At 31.0% G+C, this 26,237-nt stretch overlaps 1 protein-coding gene across 4 annotated transcripts in view; it reads left to right on the forward strand.

The window, feature by feature from the left end:
• NOVA1 (NOVA alternative splicing regulator 1) overlaps positions 1-26,237 on the forward strand; it is a 144,065-nt gene that overhangs the window by 99,454 nt on the left and 18,374 nt on the right. For 3 of the 4 annotated variants that reach the window (XM_081047764.1, XM_081047766.1, XM_081047767.1), the window contains 2 exons: positions 10,886-11,052; positions 21,407-21,478. In XM_081047764.1, the coding sequence (XP_080903890.1) occupies positions 10,886-11,052; positions 21,407-21,478 (239 nt within the window). The remainder of the gene's footprint in view (positions 1-10,885; positions 11,053-21,406; positions 21,479-26,237) is intronic. The other variant, XM_081047765.1, reaches the window with a different exon arrangement.

Consider the following 26,237-nt stretch of genomic DNA (forward strand, 5'->3'; position numbering starts at 1 on the left):
AAGACAAGTACCATATGATCTCACTTATATATGGAATCTAAAGAAAAGACTATGTGAATAAACTAATCAGAAACAGTTTTGGGGACACAAAGGAAAAACCGAGAGTTGTTAGATGGGTGTGGGGTGGGGGGGTTGGGGATAAGGGGAAAGGTGAAGGGATTTGGAAGCAGCTGGTAACCACAAGATGGCCTCAGGGTTTTTTTGAAAATTAATTTGGGGAAGGTATTCAATAATGTTGTAAAGATTTTGTTGGGTATCCGATGGACATGCGTCCTATTTGGGAGACCACCTCAGGGATACTGTGGATACCTGATCATGGCATTGTACACCAGAAGCTAAACATTAATGAATGCCAACTATAATTTTATATATATAATGTGATGGTTCAGTGTGAGGTCGGAGGGATAGTGGATGGGGGGAGGGGGGTTCACAGTGTGAGGGATATAAATGATGAACGTCTAAGTATTACCTTGTCTTGTACACCTGAAACTAATAAATAAATAAATAAATAAATAAATAAATAAATAAAAAAGAAAATAATATGCTAAATGAAGGAAGCCAGACATAAAAGGACAAAGAGTACATTAGTCAACTTAACATGAAATATCTAGAATAAGCAAATTCATAGGAACAGAAATTACAGGTTACCAGGGGGTGTGGGTAGGGACTTTTTTTCTTAATGCGTATAGACTTCCTGTTTGGAGTCATAAAACGTTGGAAGTAGAGAGTGGTGATATTTGTATAACCTTATGAATGTAATTAATGCCACTGAATTGTACAATTAAAAATGATTTAAATGGCAAATTTTGTTATCTATAATTTACCACAATTTTAAAATATTTTAACATTTTATATTCAGCACACATAAAACTGTGCTCAAAATTAATCTTTTTAATATTTTAATGAAACAATTTTAGTAAGACATATTCTCTTGAAATTTTTATCATTTTTCTAAACTTTACAAATTGACTTCCCCATATTCCTTCTTCCTCTAGCAAGTTAATGGGTCACAATTCTTCATGCTTCCTTTGCATTCATTTGATATAGTGCCTGTGATCAGCAGTATGGCATTTGTTAGCATTCACTGCCTTAAATAATTCACTCCTTCTTAAAATCTATGCAGATGTGGGCCTTTCCTTCAAACTGGATTTATGGGCTCATGATAAAAATGGTTCTTTTTTTAATAACTTTTTAAAGAAAATAGGGAATAAAGGCACTGCTTTAACTTGGCTAATGCATTAATCTATATTGTATCTCAAAGGTGGTAACTTACGTTGTATGTTGGGAATGGGGTTATCAGCAGAGATGTTCATCTTCTTGCTCTCAGCTGACAAGAGCTGCAGTCCTCAGATTTGTTCCCATGCTGCATGTCTAGTGATAGGTTTTTTCCTTACCTTTGAATGACTTTGAATGACTTTGATTATCTGTGCATGCCACCACTTGTCACACTTCTGAGTTTCTTTGATTTGATATCACATATTTGTTGCAAGCTGTTTTTCTCAGCTTGCAGGTATGGTCCCCAAAATTCTGCAAATGAATTCCTATTAATACATAAAGAATAGCTAGAAAACTTTCAAGTGCCATTTTTCTTACAGCAGATATTTAAGAGTACAAATCAGTGTCAAAAATGGTGACAGTGATTGGGAGTTGAGGCAAAGTCAAGAAGTCTATTTTATATATACATATAAAATATACATATATATTTTTATATATACTGATAAAATATAACTAAAATTTTAATAAAATTTAGTCATGGCAGTTTTATATTCCTGTAATCCAAGATGGAAGTTAAAAGGTAATATAATATTGCCCAGACTAAGATTGCTGTAATCCTGAATTTAGTATGAGCCTATTCTAAGGATGAATGAACTGTTGATAGGACCTTTGGCGTCACCTCAGAATTTAAAAACTGGAACTGAGTTCATATATATTTATATGAGAACAATTGCAGTTGTTACTTAGAATTTTCAGATGTCTGCTTTCAAATCTCAGGCTTCTTCATAAGTTAGAGTCTCCTATGCTCCTGATGCTACTTTATGGGAATGTCTATTTTAAAGTAAATGAGTGTGTCATTTGCATTCATGGGACAGAGAATGAGCAAGTGAGAAGCTGGAAATCTACTTTGATTGCCATCCATTTCTCTCAGCTTAAGTTCTTTGAAAAATATGAGTACTTTAAAAAAATTATTTGTTTATTTTTACTTATGTATAGTTAGTACCGTATACAAAATTATATTAGTTTCAGATGTGCAATGTAATGGTTCAATATTTATATACCTTACAATGTAATCACCACACTAAATCTAATAACCATCTGTCACCATACACACTTATAATGTAATTGACTATGTTCCCCTTCACCTTGTTAACACATCCCCCAAAACATAAGTGGTTTTTTTTTTTATTTTTCTGAAAAGTACATTTTCATCCTCTGGCTTGATTGACTATATTTTAATGTTAAAGTATGCTTTATAAACAGAGAATCAAGCCTTCACTATATTGGCTTGGGACTACAGCATGCTATAATGGCCCTTTGCAAATTTTTACAGTTTAGAAGTAGAGCCATGATTGTGTAGAAAGTTAATCACTTGGAGAAGAAAAGCAGTTATTTTGTATCATAAGCTATCAATTCCCATGATTTCCTTTTTTTAAAAAGTCTCTTCTTGAAATAGTATATTTTCCCTTTAGTAATTGTATGGTAGGAGGAAGTATTATCAAATGTGTATAGCTGTACAATGACACAAAAGCTGTAATTATAAATTGAACTTACTTTTTATAGCAATTTCCTAAGTGCTTTTGTTGATAGGAAAACTTATTCTAAAAACTTACTAATAGCTCACACAATTATTAACTATCTCCTATGGTGGTCTGTTCTCTGCAAGAAGGGTCGTTTATTTCATTTTATGACAGCTTTGGAGTAAATCTGCAAAGTGAAATGAATGGTATGATTCATTATATTTTTGAAAGTTATCAAACTTGGATGAAAATTATTTTTCTACCATCAAGCTGAAACATATATGACTTTCTGAAATGGATGTAATTTGGTGCTGGCCTAACATTACATCTTCAGAAGGTATGTGTTAAAATGCAAAGAGTATGGTATTTGACAAAGCTTTACTTCTCTTTGCATTTATTAGTTAATGTGTCCTTGTCCCAACTGCTCTCACTGTAAGTTAGAGATAATATTATCTTCCCTCATTATCGTGAGCATTAAGTGAGACACTATAAATTGTATAATACATAATTATATTAATATGTTAAACATATGTATTGTATATATTTTATGTAAATCATAAAATTGTTTGTATATTTAACAAAGTATAATCACTGTTTAAAGCTCTCATCTTAGAATAATATTCTGAGATACGTGTTATAAAGTTGCTTAAAATTTTAAGTTAGCTCTTCTCTATGAATATAGTAGGAACATAGAAAGAAACTAAGTCAAAGAAAGTATGGTTGTGAACTTTAGGAGGAGACCTTGTAATTGGTTTCATTTATTGAAATTGGTGAAGTATGTATTTCCTCTGAACGAATGTAATACTGTATTTATATACCTAGCAAACCCTTAAATATTCTTAAATGGGACTTTCACTGATGTAATTACAGCAGTAAATATGATAACCTGAGAAATGCATGTAAATCATCTGTTTACAAAGACATTAGTAAGAATAGGTGTTTCTCAGATATAGATTTAGAAGATACATATTAAAGAAATGTTAACATCTGTTGAAAAAGGTAATATATTAAAATAAAGGCATGTATTTTCAGTCTTAGAATATTTCAACAATTTTAATCAGTTAAATTTATTATTGACATAACTGTTCTCATCTTTTAAAATAATTTATATTTTGTTCTAATCCATTATTACTAATGATTGATACTTTGTACATTACTTTTAGTTGTTAAACTAGAGGAAATCAAATTAGCTAATGCTTGTGCTTTTTTTTAAAACCACAAAGACATGTAATTAACGCGATTACAGATTAAGAATAGTGAAATAATCATGGCAAATTGCTTTATTTATTTAAAAAATGACACTGTTTTAGTTTTAAAAATAAAAATGCCTACATACAGTTTTAAACCTTAAGAGAGCATTACAGGAATATGTTACCTATGGACACTGACCTCAAATCCAGAAATAAAGGTGGAAAAAAGCCAAAATAGATATCACAAAGCTGGTTTTCCCTATGGTTGTCACTAGGAATCTATTTATTGTTAGTTTGAACAATCTTGCTTAGCTGGTTATCAAGCCATTGAGGAATAGGAACAGCAAAGTAGGAGTAAAAAGGAGCTGCTAGAATCATATTTACCAACAAATAGCGGGGATGAGTGGCAGGAAGTGAAAGAATATGAAAACTAAAAGAACGAGTACAACTCACAGAGTGCCACTTGTGTAAGGATAAATAGACATATATACCCAAAGAAATCTTGAGTTTACCACTAATTACTGCCCAGAATTATATAGTTAAGCCCAAATATTATGGAAATATTATTTTGAAAATATATAACAAATTGGGAGATACTTCTTAAACTGATAGAAACTAAAGTTATGTTGAAAGAAATAAACCCTTATACATTCAGAATATTAGCTATCCAGAATGAGTAATTTCCCAGTACTAAAAGAAGCCATTGGCATGAGTTTATAAGAGCTGAGCAGGGCTGTTGAGGATAGGCTGTTGTGGCTGTCACACAGTCGCTCATTCATACAGTCACTGGAAGTCGTAGCTGACTCAATGCCATGTAATATACACGTGCAAGTAGCTGTTACCTTACTGGAAAAAGTACATGTCATGTTTTATTTTAAATCTCAGTTTTTGTTCTTGCAAAATTAATTAGCACTTCTGTGTTTTTTAAATTGTTTTTGAGGTCAAAAATACAGTTTATAAGTTTTCATACAATTATTTATATTCTAGTAGATTTTTGGTATTTTTTATTTTGAAATGTATCACTGTCACTCATCCAGGGAAATACCATGATTGACACTAATATTTCCTAAAGAATTACATATTTGCATTTTTATCATCAGACACTGAGTTATAGTCTCAATAGGCATATAAACTGATGCATTTTCTTACATCACAAAGAAATGTACACTGCTTTTCATTATAGTTGACAATTGTAAATATGTGGATCAGATCATTAGCATATGCCCATTATTCCAAACCAGACTCATTCTCGTTGAAGTAGGTCTCAGGTATCTAAAAAGTTTTAGAATATATTCTGTTTTAGACTACAGAAAAGATATTCCTTTTTTTCCCCAAATTTTATTATTTTAGGTAGATTACATTTTTAAAGTTGATCTCTTTTTTTCTATCCTAGGAAGAAAACAAAACAAAACTATTATTGAGTGTTTCTCCTGCTATCTTTCTTAAAGCTCTTTTCATTAAGTACTCTTTTGTAGACATGATAATTTATACCTTACTACAGTTTTTTAAATCATTTCCCAAAATAAATCTCATTTTTACATTTACTGATTTATAAACCCAAAGAGTTTTACTGGTTTCATGGTCATTTGATAGATTAAAGGTCTTAAAATGAATGACATATATTTCAATATACAGAGGAGACATTTAGATTCAGATAGTTATTTTTTAAATAAAATTTTATTGGGAAATATTGGGGAACAGTGTGTTTTTCCAGGATCCATCAGCTCAAGTCAAGTCGTTTCCACTGTAGTCGTGGAGGGCGCAGCTCAGCTCCAATCCAGTTTTGGAGGGCATAGCTCACTGGTCCATGTGGGAATCGAACCGGTGACTTTGGTGTTATAAGCACTGCGCTCTAACCAACTGAACCAACTGGTCACCCTAGATAGTTATTCTTTTATTCAAAAAATACTTCTTGAACACCTGCAGTGTGCCAGGAACTATTAGGCACTAAGGATATAGTAGTGAGCATGACAGATAAGATTCCTTTCATGCTTTTATTTTTGTCTTTGCTGATCCTGTTATCTCCACATTTTCTCCATGTCACTAATTTCATTTTGTATTCTTTCTGCGTATTTTGTTTGTTTTATGTGTAGTGTTTGTCTACATGAATTAGAGTATGAACTCCATGAAAGCAGGAGGATTTGTCTGTTTGGTCATTGCTGTGTCTTTAGCTCCTAGTAAAGTACTTAACATTTGGTAGGGACTCAATAGATTGTTGTTAAATGAATGAATGAATTGACTAAAACAAGGACCCAGAGTATGTGAAATTCTGAAAGCCAAGTAAATTGTTTTTAGAACAGAGTGTTCAACTATGTCAAATTTTGCTGAAGGGTCAAACAACATAAAGGCATGAAGATTAGATTTACCTTAGTATAACCGTGATGAATGGTTTCGGTAAAGGGGTGAGACAAAAGCTATATTGGAGTAGCTTCAAGAAAAACGGAATGGGTGATGAGGTAGTAGAAATAGAATGTGTGTGTGAATGAGTGTGTGTGTGTGTGTGTGTGTGTGTCTGTGTGTGTGTGTGTGTGTAACTCATTGGAGAGATTTTGAGAGAAAGGAAATTGAGCTGTAAATGGAGGAGGGCTTTAAAATTTTTTTCTTTTATTATGAAAAATTTTTAAATACATAAAAGAATAGTACAATGAACCCTTCATACCCAACATATATAGTAACAATACCAAGATTTGGGCATACCTATTTCATTTACTCATTTTTGTTGTTGTTACAGCAATATTTTGCAGGAAATCCCAGTTTGTATCTATATCTCAATTTGCATCTAAAACAAGAAAAACATAGCACTTTCTTATACAACCTGATGTCACTCTTGTTAAAATTGACAGTAATTCTTTGATACTATGTAGTATCTAGTTCCAATCAGATTGCCACAATTGTGTTTAAAACTTGTTTGAATCTAAATCCAGTCAAAGTGTGATTTACTTTTTTTTAAAGTTTATTGGGGTGACAATGGTTAATAAAGTTACATAGGTTTCAAGTGTACAATTCTAGAATACATCACCTATATATCACATTGTGTGTTCACCACCCAGAGTCAGTTCTCCTTCCATCACCGTATATTTGACTCCATTTACCCTCATCTACCACCCGCTCTGGTAACCATTAAGCTATTCTGTGTCTGTGAGTTTTTGTTTATTTGTTTGTCTTATTCCTTTGTCGCTTTCAGTTTTACATCCCACATATCAGTGAAATCATATGGTTCTCAACTTTTTCTGTGTGATTTTTATCGCTTAGCATTATAATTTTAAGATCCATCCATGTTGTCACAAATAGCACCATTGCATCTTTTCTTATGGCAGAATCGTATTCCGTTGTGTATATGTACCGCATCTTCTTTATCCAATCATCTATCGAAGGACACTTTGGTTGTTTCCATGTCTTGGCCACCATAAGTAAAGCTGCAATGAACATCGGAGCCCATATATCTTTACAGATAAAAATTAAGAATAGAATTACTGTATGACCCAGCAACCCCTCTTCTGGGTATGTACCCCAAAAAAATCTAAAATCATTTATCTGTAATGTACATTTGATCATTGTATCTCTCACAGCTCTTTTAATCTAGAGAGCAGTCCCTCCTTTATTGATGAAGCTAGATCACAGATCAATCGTCCTGTAGACTATCTTATATTCTTGATTTGCAGCATGCTTCCTCAAGGTGGCATTTAATTTATTTCTCTGTTGTTAGTATTATTTGTAAACTGTAATATAGTTTAAATGTTACATTAGATTTAGGTTCAGCTACTTTGGGATACATACTTCCTAATTGGTGCCCTGTGCTTCAGATTGCCCATGTTTGATTTTCACACTTAGTTATGTTAATGTGGATCAGTGAAGTCAGATGGTGACTGCCCAATGTTTCCACTGAAAATTTCCCAGTAATTATTTATCTTAAGATATTTATGATCTTTGCCTAACTCAGTTATTTCATTTGGCTTGCCAAGGGGTAGTTTTCAAGGAGGGAGAAATTATAACATTTTTCTGCTGATGAGAAGGATCTAATAGAAGAGGGAAAGTTATGATGTAAGAAAGAGCCCTAATACCTGTAGAAACAGTGGGTTTGGAGGAGAAGAGTGGATGGAATCCACTGCACAAATGACAAAATGCCTCAGGTAGGAGCAGGCAGAGTCTAAGTAACTTGTCCAAGGCACAGAGTGAATATATAATATTAAATTTCTATCTAAATTTTGCTGTGGAATCTGTTTGATAATTGTACCTAACTTTAGAAACAGGTATTTTCAGTAGATGCTATTGCATGTGAAATCAAAACTTAAAGCCATTTCAAATTTCACTGCTGAATTTGACATTGATTCTACTTGTTGCAGTTTTTCTAATTTCTTCCTTACAAATGAATTCTTAAATTAGTGGTGTCTTATACACCTGTATCTTTACACTGTAAAAAAATGTGGGTATATACTTTTATGAAACTATTTTTCAGCTTATGTTGCTAGTCTCTCACAAAGAGAAGCAAATGTTACTGTTAAACAAATAAAATGATAAATAACTGGCAATTTAGTTTAGATTCTAATGGAGCCTAAAAGCCTTTAAAAATGACAAAAACAGCAACTTTTATGATTTACAGGCTCATTTTTCTTATACAGTTTGGTCATATACCTGACAGTCTTCCCTCTTTGTGGCTTTTTCCTAAAAATTATAGTTTTGTGTTACCTGAGTGAAAAGACCATTACAGTTCAGTAGAAGAAAATGACAGCATCTCTTTTGAGGATTGCAGCAATTCCCTTTGGAGGATGTACAGTCTCCTATCCCCCCGCCCCCGTTTTAAAATAGGTTTATTAATGGTGATATAATTGAATCCCCAAAGAATAATGTACTGCAACTTTAAACCTATCAACTATCTTCAAATTGTATCATACGTGTTTCTTTCTGGCCCAGTGATTTCCATTTACTACCTGTTAGTCTATACACCTGAAAAGTATTGGGGTTACTGTTGTCTGATATGACATGTATTTTATTAAATTAGAATTTTAAAGCAACATGGATTGTATAATCTATTTAGTTACTTAGTGCCATTTTTTTTTGTGTGTGTGTTTTTTCAAATCCCTATTGAGGTTCCACTGATTTCTTTTCCTATATTGGCATACCCAACACTCTGTAGTTGTCTCCAGAAACAGAAATGTAATCTGATCTACGTTTTGTTTTGTCTGCTGACTTATATGGGAAGACTGCATGAATTACATTGATCAGTTGGCATCCTTCGTAGTCATTTATTGGACAATTGATATAACCTCGTAAAGACTCCCAAGAGTATTCCTATAAACTAGATCATTTTACCCAGAACCACAGATACACCAATACAGACAAGGATGAGAAAAGCTGATTAGGAGAAACAGGAAATATTAAGCCTTCAAATTCACATTATTTTTTTTAGATTTTCTCCATCCTTACAAATGAAAGATACATGTGCTCTCTAATGAAACATTTTGTACAATTTAGGAAACTTAGCTTTTCATAGACTTGAATCTTGTTTAAAACATGAAAATTTAATTTAGGTATATCCATATAAAATACTTTTGTTCCTGCTCCCAATTCTTATGATCTAAGTTCTTTTTCTAAAAGTAAGCACAATAATTTTTTAATATTCTTTTAAAATTTAAAACTACTAGAAAAGTAGTTTATGTGGCAATTAATCCTTAAAGCAGTATAAACTCCCCATGATTGTTTTAATATTTGTGATTTCACAACTTCGTCTTTCAAAGAGTACTTTAAAACTCTTTATAGAGTGACTTAGAATATTGAAACTATAGCACCAAAAGGAAATGTAGGTTTGGGAAGTTTTCATATTAATTCAAAAACAAATGTTTTATAAATTTTAAAATTCCATTCTTTTGAATTTTTGGGGTTAACTGTTTAGTAAAGAAATACATATTTCTGAGAAGTAAGTTTATGTTTTGTATTGGGATGCTGAAAAGATTGCAGTTCAATACCGGGTTGCTGCAATGAAGGTCAGAATAGTCTGAAAATTGTATCTATTGTTACTGCCTTAAGATATATCTGTAAGGTAGAAAATTGGTTATAGGACCTGTGTACTAGACCCAACCAATTTTATTTTAGTAGTTTCTCACATCATATGTCTACATTTTATTCACTAGATATAATACAAATACTATTAATTTTCTTTGTCAATTCATGAATTTCAAATTTTATAAACTTTGTATTTTGTTTTTAACTCATACTCTGTCTTATTAAAATTGCATAATCGGTAAAGGCAGTGTGGAGTCTTTTGTCCAATAAATATTTATTGTACAGCTATTATGTGCCAGGGACTGCTCTAGGCTTTGGAGAAGCTATAGCACACAACAAAACTGGCTAATCAGCTGTCCTCCAAGAGCTTTCATTCTAGTGGTAAATTGAAAAAATAAACAAATATGAAGTGTCAGGTGTTGTTGTTGCTGTGATTAAAAGAAGAGCAGGGTGAGTAGAGGGTGGAGAAAATCAGAAATTTACCTACTATGTAAACTTTCCAAAACCCTCTCTCCCTACCAATTTAAATGCTCTCTTTACTGTATATGCCGTCCGTGTCGGTATCTCCATTATTTTTCACATCATATTGCCTTATAATTTGCCTTAATGTCTGTTTTTCACCCTTAAGAGTATGCTCTTTGAAAGCTGGCTCCATAAATCTTCTTTTATGTGTTAACAGTTTTTAACCCTAAGTCCTTTTATAAATGTTCCATATAAAATCATTCATTTTATCCTCTTAGTCAATGAATGAGTGATAGGCATAGAACTCAGGATCTCTGGCCCTGCTAGAATCCAAAGGCCGTTTTTAGACAATTAGGAAAGAATGAGTAAAAGAAACATGTATTCATTGTTTGGTTCAGTTGTAATATTTCTAATTAATTTAGAGTTCTACACTTTGTTATTTTATTGGCATTATTATATCATCCTTTTTTCAGAGCTTTTTTGAATCTTTATCCACAGGTACTACTGAACGAGTGTGCTTGATCCAGGGAACAGTTGAAGCACTGAATGCAGTTCATGGATTTATTGCAGAAAAAATTCGAGAAATGCCCCAAAATGTGGCCAAGACAGAACCAGTCAGCATTCTACAACCCCAGACCACCGTTAATCCAGATCGCATCAAACAAGTGAGTGTTTAGTTGGGAAATCAAAGAGAAATATGTGCAGCATAGTATGAATACCTTATAAAAGAAGCCTTAAAGTCTTAGCATATAGCTTTTTTCCCCCAACCACACTTAAAACATAAAGTTGTCATTTATTTGTTTAAAGAGTCTCTTCCTAAGATTGATCAGTTAATTTATCGATTGATGGATTATTCTTTAATTAATGCTAACACAGTAGAGCAATTATGTGACTCCGTTTCTTTTGTGATTGTTCTTTAGAAAATTTATAGACACAAATTTGATAATTCATAGAAATTTAATCTATTTACAATTATATCACTTTTTATATAAATACAAAAATTGAAATGAAACTATATTCTCAAAATTTCAAGTACCGTATTTTTAGTATTAGTCTTCAGTATAGTTGTTTTGCACTTAAACTCCTTTTGTTAATTTGTCAGATTAAATATTTTTTATCAACAAATATGTATAAGTATATTTTTGTACAAGCAAACAATTCTTTGTTACAAATCAGCTATTATATTCTGTATAATTGTGTAATATATATGTATATACATATACATATATATATTATAAAAGGCCAGTGTTCATTTTTAATGTGTGGGATTTTCTGTAACAGAAATTTTACTTGATGAAAGACAATGTGAGTTTTTAAGAGTCAATAATGGCTGACATGATATAGGAAAAAAAAATATTTTTTAATATTAAATAAGGTGGATTCTTTTCATGAACTTTTAAATTCTCAAATTTATTTTATACTTTATGTTTATAATTATTGTTTCTTCATTTGCCCTTTTATAACTACTTAATTGGTGATATTATTAATAGACTATGCTTTCAAAAGAAATGTATCATTCTTAATTCACAAAATATTTATATTACTGTATTAAATTTGAAATGTAGCTCATAATCTTATTAATTTCATGTTTCTGAATTGAAAAATATATTTTATACTAAACAATGTTATGAATCTATTATAATTTTACTGATGATATAGATAAATATAAGGTTGACTAATCAAATACAAACGTAAAAATTACTAATTAGGCAATATATTTTCAAATTATAGGCTAAATTCAATTATCTGTTAATTGTTTTTAAAAATATCCTTCCATGTTTAAATTATGAATAGACAATTTTTATTCCATATAAAATCATTCATTTTATCCTCTTAGTCACTGTCAAAATGGTTTGATTTACATACCCTTCACAATTTTTCAAGGAAGTAGCTTTTATTTTATACATGGCAGAATGTAAATATTTTAAAGATACAAACATTAGTAGATTCTCTTATTTTTTAAAGACATTTATAGTTTTGAAATGTTTGTTCTATCTATGCTAAGTGGATACAAAGAATATTTTTAAAACTGATACTTTGGGAAATGATCACCATGACTCTATCTAGATTCTAGAACTATGAGTTTAGTTAAAGACTTAGTTTAAGACTTTAGTTAAAGGGTTCAAATCACTGGGGGTTAAGAATTTACAGAATTAGTACTTAAGTGTAGGGTCTGTTGACTTTCTGCCTTAATCCAACCTGTTCTTCTTTTTCTCTTAGTATAACTTATGTGAGAAAGTTCAAGCATTTAGGGATGGGGTAAACATCTTGATTTTTAATTTTTTTTTAAAGTAATAAAACATACAATGTGGTTTCACTGGCAATATATTCAGGACAATGATATTAATTATTTTTTATTATTTTTGTAATAATAAATAACTAGTACCATCAAACAATGGTCTCTGAATCAATGTTCTCTATGGCAATATGAGTTTTGTAGGCTACCATATATATCCAATGCCAGTATAGATTTATGAAAACCAGAATTTAAAAACGTTTTATTTTTTATTTGCCTTTTTCTGATGATATTATTTAAATTAAAGATAAGTGTTAAAAAAATAGTGATTGATTTACTTTTGTGTATTTACATTCATTGTAAGCCTTGCAGATATTTATGGAGTTAAAATTATTGTTGATTATTTAATATTTTCATGTAATTAATGTATGTGAAATACAGTATCATTTAAAAAGATTTACCAAAAGTACACTAAGTCTATGACAGCAATATATTTAACATTTGAACACTTTCTTTTAAAAGTGAAAATTGAAAAATTTACTTGAAAAATCTGGAAGAGAGAGGGAACATGTTTCTAAGACATTAGGGATCAGCAGAGTTTTTATGCTCTAAGTTTATGATTCTGTAACTTCCTAGGTATCTTATTTTACCAATATAAGACTTTCTGTAGGACCATTCTCTAAATAGCAATTCAGGTGTATAAATTTAAATAACCACGATTTTATTTCTGAAGAAATTATGCTGGTTATCCAGTATAAAACAGTGTCTAAAATAAATAATTTTGCACTAGAAAACATTTCATGTGATGTTTATGTCTTTCATTTTAATACATAGAATCATAATAAGTTTTCTTTTAGAATGGTGGTCCTTCCCTTAACTAAGAACATAGCATTTACATTTGCTTTGGACTTCAGTCCTGAAGTAAATTTTAAAAAATAATTTATTTAATAAAACATTTTTTTTAGAATTTTATTTAAGACTTTGCAAAGAAAAAAAGTAGAGTTTAAAAAAATGCTGAAGCTAGAAAATGTAACTTGCATAGAAATGAATTCATGTTGAATATAAAATTATATATTTTCTTAGTATTTGTTATTGTCTATTGGTTTTATGATTGGTAATTTTAAGGTTTTTCTTGAAAAACTATCTAATTTATATGTAACTTAGACTTAAAATAGGGAGTCAGAGTTACTTCTAAACAAATAAAACTTGCTTTAAAAGTTATAATTATACGCCATATATTATGGACTTTTAATAAAATACTATATTCTGAATTACACAATCTAGATACAATTGGTAGCTGAATAAATTGCAAGAACCGCTATATTCTACCCAAATGAAACCTGCCCTTAATTCACTGAATCAATTCCCAAACTAGAATAGTTTCTTAGGAAAGTAATGCATACTGGTCTTGCAAGTCTTGCATATAGTGGAATGATGAAATCTAGTATGAGAGCCTTTCTCCCAATTTCAGATATTAGCTGCTGTGAAATACTCAATTCTTAATTCTCAAATGTGTTTTTTTTATTTAAAACAAATATTTATTTGCTAATATAAAGGGACTCTAATATTTTATATATTCAAAAATTACAATAATATTTGTTGAATAATCAAAATATTATAGCCTCTGTTGTATAACCTTAACATCAGGAGACAACCATGAGGTATACAATACCACTGTGCTCATTTTACAAAACAATATACTAAGAAACAGATATGAAACGAGAGCCAAAAACCAAAATTAAACAAATTAATTGCTAATGAACATACTGTTTCTTAGTTTTAGGACACACAAAAAACAGAGACATTCAATATTCTTCAAATAATTTAGACCTTGTTTGCCTACAAGCTCTGAACTCATTCCTGGAGCACTTCTTAGCCCAGGTTATTTGATATATATTTTTCCATTTCCACCTTTTTATGTTTTGAGCTTTATACCTTTTATTTTCCCATGGTAACCCCATGGAGAAAAGTTATTGAAACGTTTCCTCTTGTTGTAAGTCCCTCAATTCCCCCTGTAAGTATGGGAGTTTATACATAATGAGTCCATATAATGAACCCCCAAACATGGTAGAAACCACAAAATCAGTAATGTAGTTAACATTTGTTAACTTCCCTTGTCTATTAAAGATTTTCAGCAACTTCTTTCCTTTTTGGCTCAAGTGTGCTTTCAAGAAAAGCTGCATTAAGAAAAGCTACATTAAGAAGTGGTTATAGGCGTGTAAAGAATTCTCTTGTATTAAAAAAAAAAAGCAAAATCAAATTAAGATGTTGAAAGTCTCATTTAGCCCAAAGAATACTTTCGTCATGAAATATTGGCAAAATAGTACATAATTTGTTTGTTCATTATTCAGTCATCCAACCATGAATTTATTAAATACCTTCTTAGTGAGTTGCAAAATGTATTAAATTGTAAACCTTGTTCTCTAAAACTAGTTTATGAGAGGTCATAAATGCTTAAAATAATTTATAAAATTGTACTTATATACCAAAACTATAATACAAACAATGTACTATAATAGGTCACAGTGTGAAAGAAATGTAGGCTAGCTAGTAACATGTGGTCTTGAAAAATAGGTGAGGACTTTAACTGAACCTTGAAGATTGTGTAAGAATCGTCTAATTAGAGGAGAAGAAAGAAAAAAGCTTATTTTAGGCATGTGAAACAATGCGGATTTGAGGAAAAAGGTACCATAATTATTGAATAGTAAGGAAACTATCTTGATAGAAATGGAACAATTGTGTGGGAGTTTAGAGGAAATAATATTAGCCTGGCAGGGATGTCTGGCTGACGGGCTTCCTCTAGACTACAGATTCTTCCTGATATTTCCCAAAAGAGCACCTTTAATTTCTCTGGAAGTTTATGGAAAAAATGAGATACCTCTGCATTTTGTTCTCCTCTGTGCTAAAAAACCCATAGAGAATCTTAGCGTGCTTGTACATACAGCTATTGGTAAGAGAAAATGAGAACTATGACCATTAATTAGCTGATTGCTCTACTATGCAGGTCTTTAGATTTGAAAGTCTGCGAGATAATATTTTCTAAAGCTTATGTAACACAAATCCAAGGGATGTTCATCTTTGTCAGGCAAAAAAAAAAGTTTCACGGTCAAGGATGAGGATCAGTAATAATGGTTAGATATTTACCATGTTTTCCCAAAAATAAGACCTAGCCAGACAATCAGCTCTAATGCATCTTTTAGAGCAAAAATTAATATAAGACCCAGTCTTATTTTACTATAAGACTGGGTCTTATATAATATAAAATATAATATAATATATAATACGGGCTCTCATATTAATTTTTGCTCCAAAAGATGCATTAGAGCTGATTGTCCGCCTACGTCTTATTTTCGGGGAAACATGTTTCTATATATGTGTGTATATATATATATATATATATATATATACACACACACATATACATATATATATTATATACATATATATATATTATAGTGCTTAATCTGTTTCTGTGCCAGCCATTATGCTATGCACTTTGCATATATTATCATGTTCCATCCATTCTCACAGAAATACTATGAAACAAGTACAGAGTCCATGTCATACTTATGGAAGCTGATGCTTACAGGAATTGAGTGGCTTACCCAAGGAAATGTAACTGGTAATTACCTTAACACTGGGCTATATGGCCTCCAAGTTTGAGTAATCTGGTTAAACAAAAACCAATAGATTTCTCTTCTGGGACTTTTCAGTGTTGAATAAGTTTCTCTAAGAAGAAAACCTCTTTAAAGTAGAATATCTTCTAATCAGGGTGAAGTTAAGAGACTAGGCAATATTTTAAGAACAAGATAATGAACACTTAATCTCTCATTTGGTGATGAAAATTGAGACAAATGTGTGAAGGTAAAAGATATTTCAAAGTGAAATTTGTAAGCTTTTGAGACTGATTTGTTCTATATCCAAAATGGTAAAGAAAGAATTAAAAAAAGGACTATGCATGATTTTGAGCCTAGAAGAATGGTGAAGCCATTCTGAAAACAAACAAATGAATTTTAGTCAGGCATCTATTTGAGATAATATTTTGTTTGTTTCTGGAAAGTTGAATTGTAAATAGTGTGCTTTTTTCTTGAAGTAGTCTTTGATAGAAGCATAGGCGAGAATTTAAAACTGAAAATATAGATTCTTGACTTCAATGGAGGAGATAATTTCACTTGCACCTTCTTGTAGGAGAGAGAAAAAGCAAACAAATTAACTAAAGAAGCAGTTATCAGAAAAATTAAGTCAGAGGCATTATATTATAGTAAGTGCATAGGATCTGGAGTAGGATTGCTAGGGTTCAAATCCTGGCCCTTTAACATACCAACTGTGTATCTTTGGGCAAGTTGTTTCTGCTTCTCTGTACCTCAACCTCTTTACCTGTAATATGGGACGGTAATAGTAATCTATTTCATAAGGATATTTTGAGTATAAACTGAGTAGAGCTATACCTGCTTCCTCGTAAGTGTGCTTTGTAAATCATAAGGGAAATGAGTAATCTTTCCTGTGAGAAAATAAGGAAAGTATGAGGAAAGATCCTAAAGACAATCAAATACCCAGAGACAAATATGAGAATAAGTAACTATTTTTTTAAATAGGAAATCATTGGAGATTTTAAAAGTTAGTTTTAATCACATGGTGAGAGCAAAGCCATTATTTCCTAATAATATTATTTACTAAAGGTAAAGAGGCTGGTTAGGTAAGAGAAAAAGTTGTGTGAAGTGTGAAAACTGCTGATTTGAAGTTTTGGATGTACAAAGGAGACAAATACAAGTTAGATCAGAGAGACTCACCTAACCCCTGCTAATCAAGAGGGAACGGCTTATGTTAAAGAATAAAAAGGAGCTTAAAAAGGCATAGAAATTGCAGATGAGATTACTGAGGAAACGAAATGACTCAGGAGTGGTGGAAAGATACAATATAGGGTGTTAAGATCCTAGTCAATGAAAATTAGGAGGTCCAAATAGGAGATCACAATTTTTTCTGCAATGAGAAAAAGGAGACGATGGGGGAAAAATGATTTGGAAAACTGAAAAAAGTTATGATGAAGTCAGTTGCAGTAGATGAAGAATCTCATTCTGGGAAGACATGGTTTCTTTCAATAAAGAATATTAGTTGAAAGATAAAATATATGGCATTGAATTATTGAAAAGAAGAATAACATGTAGAATAGCAATTATGATGAAACTACACTATGGAATAAGAAATTGTGAAAGATCTGTTGATATTGGACAACACAAGTTTATGTTAGGGCCAAGTGAGTCCCAATACTTTAGACACTGGAGGAAGGGGAAGAGACTTGTCAGGATGAAAAACTAAAGACAAAAATTACATATTTAAATATTTTATCCATTACTTTTTTTTTTTAATCCATTACTTTTTATAGAGCAGTATACAGATTTATTTAACAGAACTAGAAACAGGTTTGGAAAGATGATTACTTAAGTCATATTACTCAGCTAGTGATAGATTCCAAATTACAATTGAAATTTATTGTTCTTTGCTGTTTTCACTATACCTATAAATATCAGAGGTTCTTTATAGTCTATTACTGTAGATTTGCTTCAAGGTAAATTGAATTTATTATAGAGTTTATTTATATTAATATTCTCTGGTCCAGCAAAACTGGCATTTGTTAACAAGAATGCATCTTATGATCTGTAGTTACTTTTTAATTCTTATTCTCAAAAGTCTAGTTACATCTACTACATTTAACTAATGCCTTTGTTAATGACTGAATTTTTAAGAACTATATTCCAAAGAATCCACTATTTTAAAATTATAAACTACTTCAAATTTTTCTTCAGTAATTCATCCTTCAGTGTTTAAAGCAGAATCCTTAAACAGCCATTCAATTCATGTAAACAATATTATTTTCTGTGTTAAAGGTAAAATTGTGCTTAAAAAACGTGTCCTTCATAATCACTTGATAAATGTAAAACAATATTTTTTAGAGGCATCTGTCCTTTGTTTCTATATGGAGATTTAATTACATCTTCATGATATATATTAGAAATTTTACTAAATGCTTTTTAGCTTGAAACCACTAAACTCAAAGTCTGCATAGTAAATAGGAGTTAAGATTTTGTTTATAAAATATTAGGGAAACAAACATACTGTACATTGAAATATTTCTCAAGGATTTTTCTGTTCTACTTATCTATGTGATTTAGAACAACTATCAAAGCTGATTCATTAATCAATAGAAACTTTTAAATTAAAGGCATTACTTTACATTTACTAGAACAGTTTTTGCAGCGAGTATTTTAAAAATGAACTGAAATGCAAGCTTTCTGAAATCTCTTTATTGGTATGTTAATTTGTAGAGGTAGGAGACTGAGTTTTACAAAGTATCTATATGAAAATAGATAGCTAGAAAACTCATTACATGTTTATTATTTTAGGAATTTAAACCAAGAAAATATATTTAGAGACAATCTAATGTTTCGACAATCTTATCCCTTGAAGCCCAAGCATATAATTTTCACTTTTTTATTTAAAATATTAAACTCTAATTTCTTATAGTGTTTAATGATCAAATCTTTAATGATTTTAAACATACTACTATTGTCCCAGAAGATTAAAATGGTATTTATTTCTGTGGGAAAGAAACGGCATCAAAATCATTAAGGACAATGTTGATGAATATGAGTTGTATCAGTTATTAATAATACATGCCCAATATTTCATGTATATGCCAAACAAAAACAAAGGTATTGAATAGATGATAATATTGATAGAAGATACTATCAATCTAAATGACTACAAATTTGGAGACACTGATATTACTACTTTCTCCACATAGTTCTCCGCAGTATTCCGGACCTTGTTGACAATTCATATCCAGGGCAAGGTGAATGTCATAGTGAACCTATGGTACTTTAGGTTGATTTTACCCTGACGGAAATGAAAAACCACAACACACAAACCTTGTGCTAGGTTCATAAACCTAGGTTAATGAACTTGGATTCTAACCTATATTGGGAGAAATGGCCTCCAGATTTATTTCACATCTACTTAGTCAGCAATCTCATCATTAGTATAGGATTAGTACAAAGCAGATTTTAAAATGTTTGCTAACTACTCACAGAAATTTTCTGCAATAACAATTGTGATCAGAGATGGGAAAATAAAACCTTTACTGTTCAAGTCATAGTATGCATAGTAGCATGAAGTCAATAGCATATGTCCCTGTATAGTGTCGCAAGGAAAAGAGAATATTAGGGCAATTTTTAATGACTGAAAATTCAACTCTCTCTTGAGAAATGACAGGAATTGATTACAAAGAACAAAAACATACAACAAAGGATTTGAAGATTTTTCCTTCTTTTATGAAGTTTTACATCTGAATGTAGCTCCCTTCCCCCTTTTAAATATGATGTAACAAAAATCTTGATATGACTCAACATTGTCTAGTTTTCCTCAGAGTATCTAAGGTTTTAACTTAGGAAGAACTAGGAATCACTATTAGTGATGAGTAGACTATTTAAAACATGACCTGATACTTTGTGATTGGAGAACAGTGAGTTAAGCAGGAGCCTATGAATTTCTTATTCTTTCTTTTACTCTTAACTGCTTTATTCTACCTAGATTAGAACTTTTGCATCTTAAATGTACACATATGACTATATTAAGTAATTTCACCTACTTTTCCTGACACTGCTGAACCTTTAAAGTTATGCTTTTGCTCATATCTGAGTAATTTTGATGGGTATATATTAATATAAAACATGATGTTCATGTAGAATTGTATCTATACTATAAAACTACCCCATTTCACCTATTAAGATATATTATCTATTGAGGTACTATTTAAGCAATGCTATTTGCCGAGTGAAAATAATACTTTTTAAAAAAGAAAAAAAATCTTAACATTTTACACTTTAAGTTTACTCTTTTGGACATGAGAAGTTTTAAAAATATTTTGATGAGTTATTCAACAAGTATATTGGACTCTCATAAAACATTTTATATATAGTGTGTATATGTGTTTAGAAGTGAAGTGGATAATAAATACGATTTCTAATACTTTTGTGCTTATTTTCAACACAGGCTGATCATGCTACAACATATTTAACCCTTCATCTATATTAAATTTTTAGTGTTTAGCATAAATGATGAAAATATTATGACAATTTGTTAAAATGCTATTACTTGTTTATTAATATGAAGCTAATGTTTACATTTTCAGACGGGCTCTAAATTAATTAAAAATTAATATTTAGAAGATAATGTGATTTTAAGAACTCAGAACTGCAAATTTAATTACTTTTAAGTATGGATCCCTAAATTCATGTGGAATCAACTTGTTGGTGATGTTCAGCACATTAAGTAGGTGGATAATTTTATGCCAAAGTAAACTTCATTTCACCACTTCTTCCAGTCCCCGACTGTATTCATTGATAGGACAATGACTCTTTCAGTTTTACTCATTGAATTTCTTGAATTTTTGTTTGACATCTCTTTTCCCCCAAGAAAACAGGGAAAGAAAAGAGACTACTATTCATGAATATGGTCAGGATACCTTTAATACTCATGTGAATTTTTATCAGTCACCATCATGATTTCAAGTCATGAATTTATTTTTACATGCTTATGCATGCGTATTTACATGCATTAGTTATTTAATTGATCTTAAATTCCATTAAATTTGAATGAATAGGAGAAAAAAATTGTTCATAGGATTTTGTTCTCGTTATGTTACATTTTATTTTATTTTGTTTTATTTAAATAATCAGTTTAAGGCTTATAAAGGTTGATTTGCTCCTGAACTGCTTTGTTCCCAGACATTGCCATCTTCCCCAACTACCACCAAGTCCTCTCCATCTGATCCCATGACCACCTCCAGAGCTAATCAGGTACAGTATCATCCTGTCATCTACACCATACTTTTCACGGGTGATTGCCTGCACACTGGAGAAAAAGATAATGGTGGGTTAAGGATGTGTTCGTTCATTCACATATGTACACCATGATCAGATTCCAAATAACCTGAGAAAGAAATATCAATTATTTCTGAAAATTTATATGCATTTTTTTTTAACTTTAGATAAAAATATACGCAGATAGTAGACTACTAGAATTTTGGATTTTCCCTTTAAAATTATGATGACTTTTTGGAGCTCTGAGGGTTATTTATGGAGTTGGTGTTTATAATCTTGATTGTTTCTGAATAGGATTCTTGATATATAAGTTAAGAATATCATATATGTAAAAAATAAATGTATAAATATGACTTATTGAGCAAAGGTATATCTTTAAAAGTGAATGCATTTTCGTTTGTTTATTTCAGACATTCTCTACTATGTAAACAGTTTTAAATTTTGGATGAAAAGCATTTCTAGCAATCTAAAAGAAACTGAAAATTGGTATTGTGATCATTTTAATGCTGTTTGACAACTCAGGAAATTATATTTTCTTAGAATTCAATAGCATTTTCTTTGCTGGAATGGCAAACTGCATTTAGAAATATATCTTATTAGTTTGATTTGATGATTGTTTTGGTACTGAATATTTGTAGGTCATTCTTCAAAAATGTGGTTATTTTTTGGCACATTTAAGGAAATCATCTAAATATTTTATGTAATTCAGAGTCATACTGTAACTTTACAATGTTAAAAAGATATATCTATTAAAATGATTAAATATGTTTTCATATTGTCTGAGTTGAGCTTCATTTAGGTGAGAAATGTTATTTTCTTTAATATTTTCACTTTTTTATCAATACAAGGCCTTATGGGATTATTTAAATATTAAATAAAAGCTTATCTTTTTAATATGTTTTTCATAGGGTTGACTAATAAATTAATTTTGAACTATATTTGTTAAATATAGTAACTGTGCCTTTTGCATATGACCTAATATAAGGCTATCATAATTATTTTGCCCATTTATTGATTCTAATACTTTTGCAACCTAGGAAAATTTTTGAAATAATAACTGGAAGCAAAACTAACAATATTTTATTCTATAATAGGAGCTTGATTTTTATTTTACACAGTAGCATTCCCTTCAGACAAAAAACTTTATAGTGCTCACATTTTAGCCCCAATAAATTGGTTAAAAAGCACACATCTCTAGTGATGAAACCCAGCACTTCTCTTTGAAGGAAATGGTACTATATAAAGTGAAAACCAAGCTTGTATTATTGATGCATGAAGTTAAAAAGTGTATATACATTTTCACTTTATATACCTTATCGTTTACACGATATAGAAAACTATTGGGAAAACAATTGACTTTATGTTTTCTATATTTCTCTTGTACGTCATCATTCTTTGTTTTCCAAACAAAACAAGACAAATGAGTACAACTGTAATAAAAACAAAACTAATGTTTTTTTCTCAATGTAAAAAGCAAAAAATATTGGCTCTAGAAAGAAAAACCATCTCAATAATTTTGCCTGTTAAGTTAGATTTTATTTTCTTTCATTTATTTTACATGAACATGAATTTTTATAAAATGATTTCTTAAAAAAAGGTAATTGTATGTTGAAGTTTATTAATATTTTTACCGTCTAGATATGTTACTACATCCACCTCTGCCAAGTCTATTTATTACTTTTTTAACATGATATAAGTCGTTTGTGGTTTTATACTCTGTCCACTATACTCAATTATATTTATTAAACGTATTTTACTTATACTCAGTTTTCTTCTGTTCTCGTACAAACAAGCATAGTATCTCCTGGGTAACATGAGGCAAAATAAAGAGGTATAAAACAAAATCCTTAAACTCATTGAAGGAATTGTAGTTATCATCCATCGTGATGTTATTAGTAGTTTGTAATTATTGTATTGCCTACAGTATTTCCCAATAGAGTCTACTCATGTTGTTAGAAGGTAATTTGGTTCTTGCTGTTCATTCATACTTTAGATAGCTCAGTTGTTTTTCTTGTGTATAGCCCTAATAAAATCAGCTTCACTATACTGTATTGACTTAGATCTCTACGGGTAACCAAGATGAAAAATGGATTCTAAAATGATAATCTTAACCTCTCCGTAATTAAAATAGACTTTTAAACCTATAAGAAAATAACTTTTATTACTGGGTTAAGTTTGCTTTATTCTTACCCAACAATTTAATAGATATGTCTCTAATTTTATAACTGGAAGAAATGGTACAAACCCAGAACATTCCGTTTTAGATTAAAAATTATTATTTATATGTTCTAGCTAATATGATACCCTCTGCTGTTAAAAGTAACTATAAGCTTTTTTCATGTGAATTTATATAAACCAATATAAAATACATCCAGACAACTATTTGTTATTGTCATCAATAATAGCTAAATGAGTTGTGATTGAGTTCTATTTCCAAAATTTGTCTATGTTACAAACTAATATGATAAAAAGAAATAAGGGACTGTTAATATTCAGAAAACCCAAAAATGAAAAGCACAGAAAATACATCAAAGACTTTTATCTTCAGTTTCAACATTTAAAAGTCGTGTTTTTTTTTAATGACTACATATTTCAATATCTAACGAATTTTACTTTCCTACCCTGATGTTTGCACAGGTCAGACTGACAGAATAACTTGTTTCCACAAATCATGCTGACAGACTATGACTACAATGTTGTAACTCTATAACAGGGGTGTCCAAACTTTTTTCAACGTTTTTCACCAAGGGCCATATGCGGTAAAATACACCAACAGCCGGACCACTCACTCGAAGTGAAGTACGTATTGCCTCACCTGGTTTATTTAAGTAAACTAAATATATTTTTGGAATTTGCTGTGGGCCAATTAACAATGGATAATGGGCCGCAATTGGCCCGCGGACCTCAGTTTGGACACCCCTGCTCTGTAATAATTTGCCCCTGAAAATTGAAAGGCTATCATATGACAAGACTTAATAGAATGGAGGCTAAAAGTCAAGACTGGAGCCAAATTGCCTATGATCACATCCTTGTTCTGCCACTTAATTTGTTGAGTAAATTGGGCCTCAGTTTCCCTTTTTTGAAATTCAGATAATAGTTCCTCATAGGGTTGAAATAAGAAATAAATCCATTACCTGTTCTTAGAATAATACAGTTTCTAAAATGTAATATTCACCATATTAGGTTATTTTTCTGAAATATCTTTCAGGTAATAATGAAAAAGAAAAAATATCCTTTAAGATGGTAAATGATATAGCAAGGGATCAGACATCATGGGGCCATGTAAAAATTGTCCCTAGCACAACTCCCCATTATCTCTTGCTCCTTCCTCACTCCCAACTGATGACCTTAATTACTCCTACTTCACTGAGTAAAATGAGCAATCTAAAAAATAAAAACTTTCACATACTCACACCAACACATATACTTAATCAGCCAGCATTTATACCCACATAGTCTACCTTCTCATCTATTACCATAGGTAATAGATCTTGCAGTGAAACTACAGACTATATTCAGTTTCCACCTCAGCATTTCCACTTGCATAGCTACCATGTTTCCCTGAAAATAAGAGCTAACTGGAAAATAAGCTCTAGCATGATTTTTCAGGATGACATCCCCTGAACATAAGCCCTAATGCATCTTTTGGAGCACAATTTAATATAAGACCCAGTCTTATTTTCAGGGAAACACGGTAATGGACATGTTAAATCCAACAAGTCCAAAAACTGCTCCATCTATACCCTACCATCTCTGTTGAAGGCAACTCCATATATCCACTTGTTCAAACCAAGTATCTTGGATCCATCCTCATCATTTCTTTTTTTCATACCTCAAATCCAGTTTCTAAAACAAATAATGTTGACCCTACCTTTGTGTGTGTGTGTGTATGTGTGTGTGTGTGTAATCTTAACCACTTCTCATTAATATACTGTTACCCTAGTCCAAGCCTGAATTATTGCAATAGCCTCCATTTAGGTTTTCCTGTCTTTCCACCCTGGCACTCCAAAGTCTTTTCTCCATTGAACAGACTGAATGTTCCTTTCAAAATATGTCATTTAAAACATTTCTTTGCCTACACCTGCAGTAGTTTCCCATTTTGCTCAGTAAAAGCCAATATCCCCAAAATGACATCCATTAATTTACAAGATCTGGCCCTTGCCACATTACCTCTTCATTTCATTTCCTACCGCTTACCTTCTCATTCACTCTGCCACAGCCAAATTGACCTGCTTGCTTTTCCTTGCAGACATTAGGTATGCTCTCACCTCAGAATTTTGCTCGTTTTTCTCTCTACATGAAATTATCTTATTTCTAACATCTGCTTGGCTAACATCTTCATAACCTTCAAGTCTTTGTTCAAAATTCACCTTCCAAATAAGGTCTACTTGACCACACTATTTAATATTGCAACCTGGCCTCCTCTTATCTCAGTACTCCTGATTCCTTTTGTCTTGCTGTTTTTTCCATTACCTCATAGAATACTATACACTCCACTTATTATCTTCACTTATTATCTTGTTTCTTATGTATCATCTGTCCCACTTTCTTAGAAAGGAACAAAGATCTTTGTTTTATTCTCTGATGTTTCAGAAGCACTAGCCTAGAACATAATAGGTTCTCCATAAGTATTTGTTGATTACTAGTATTAGTTGGAAGAATAGGCTTATATTCTTTAAAGTTTATATTCTTTAAAACTTTTTTCTTTTGCTTTTGAAAATCCCTTCAAATTAAA

The sequence above is a fragment of the Rhinolophus hipposideros genome (genome assembly GCF_964194185.1).
Source record: "Rhinolophus hipposideros genome assembly, chromosome: 5".
NCBI classification, from domain to species: Eukaryota; Metazoa; Chordata; class Mammalia; order Chiroptera; family Rhinolophidae; genus Rhinolophus; species Rhinolophus hipposideros.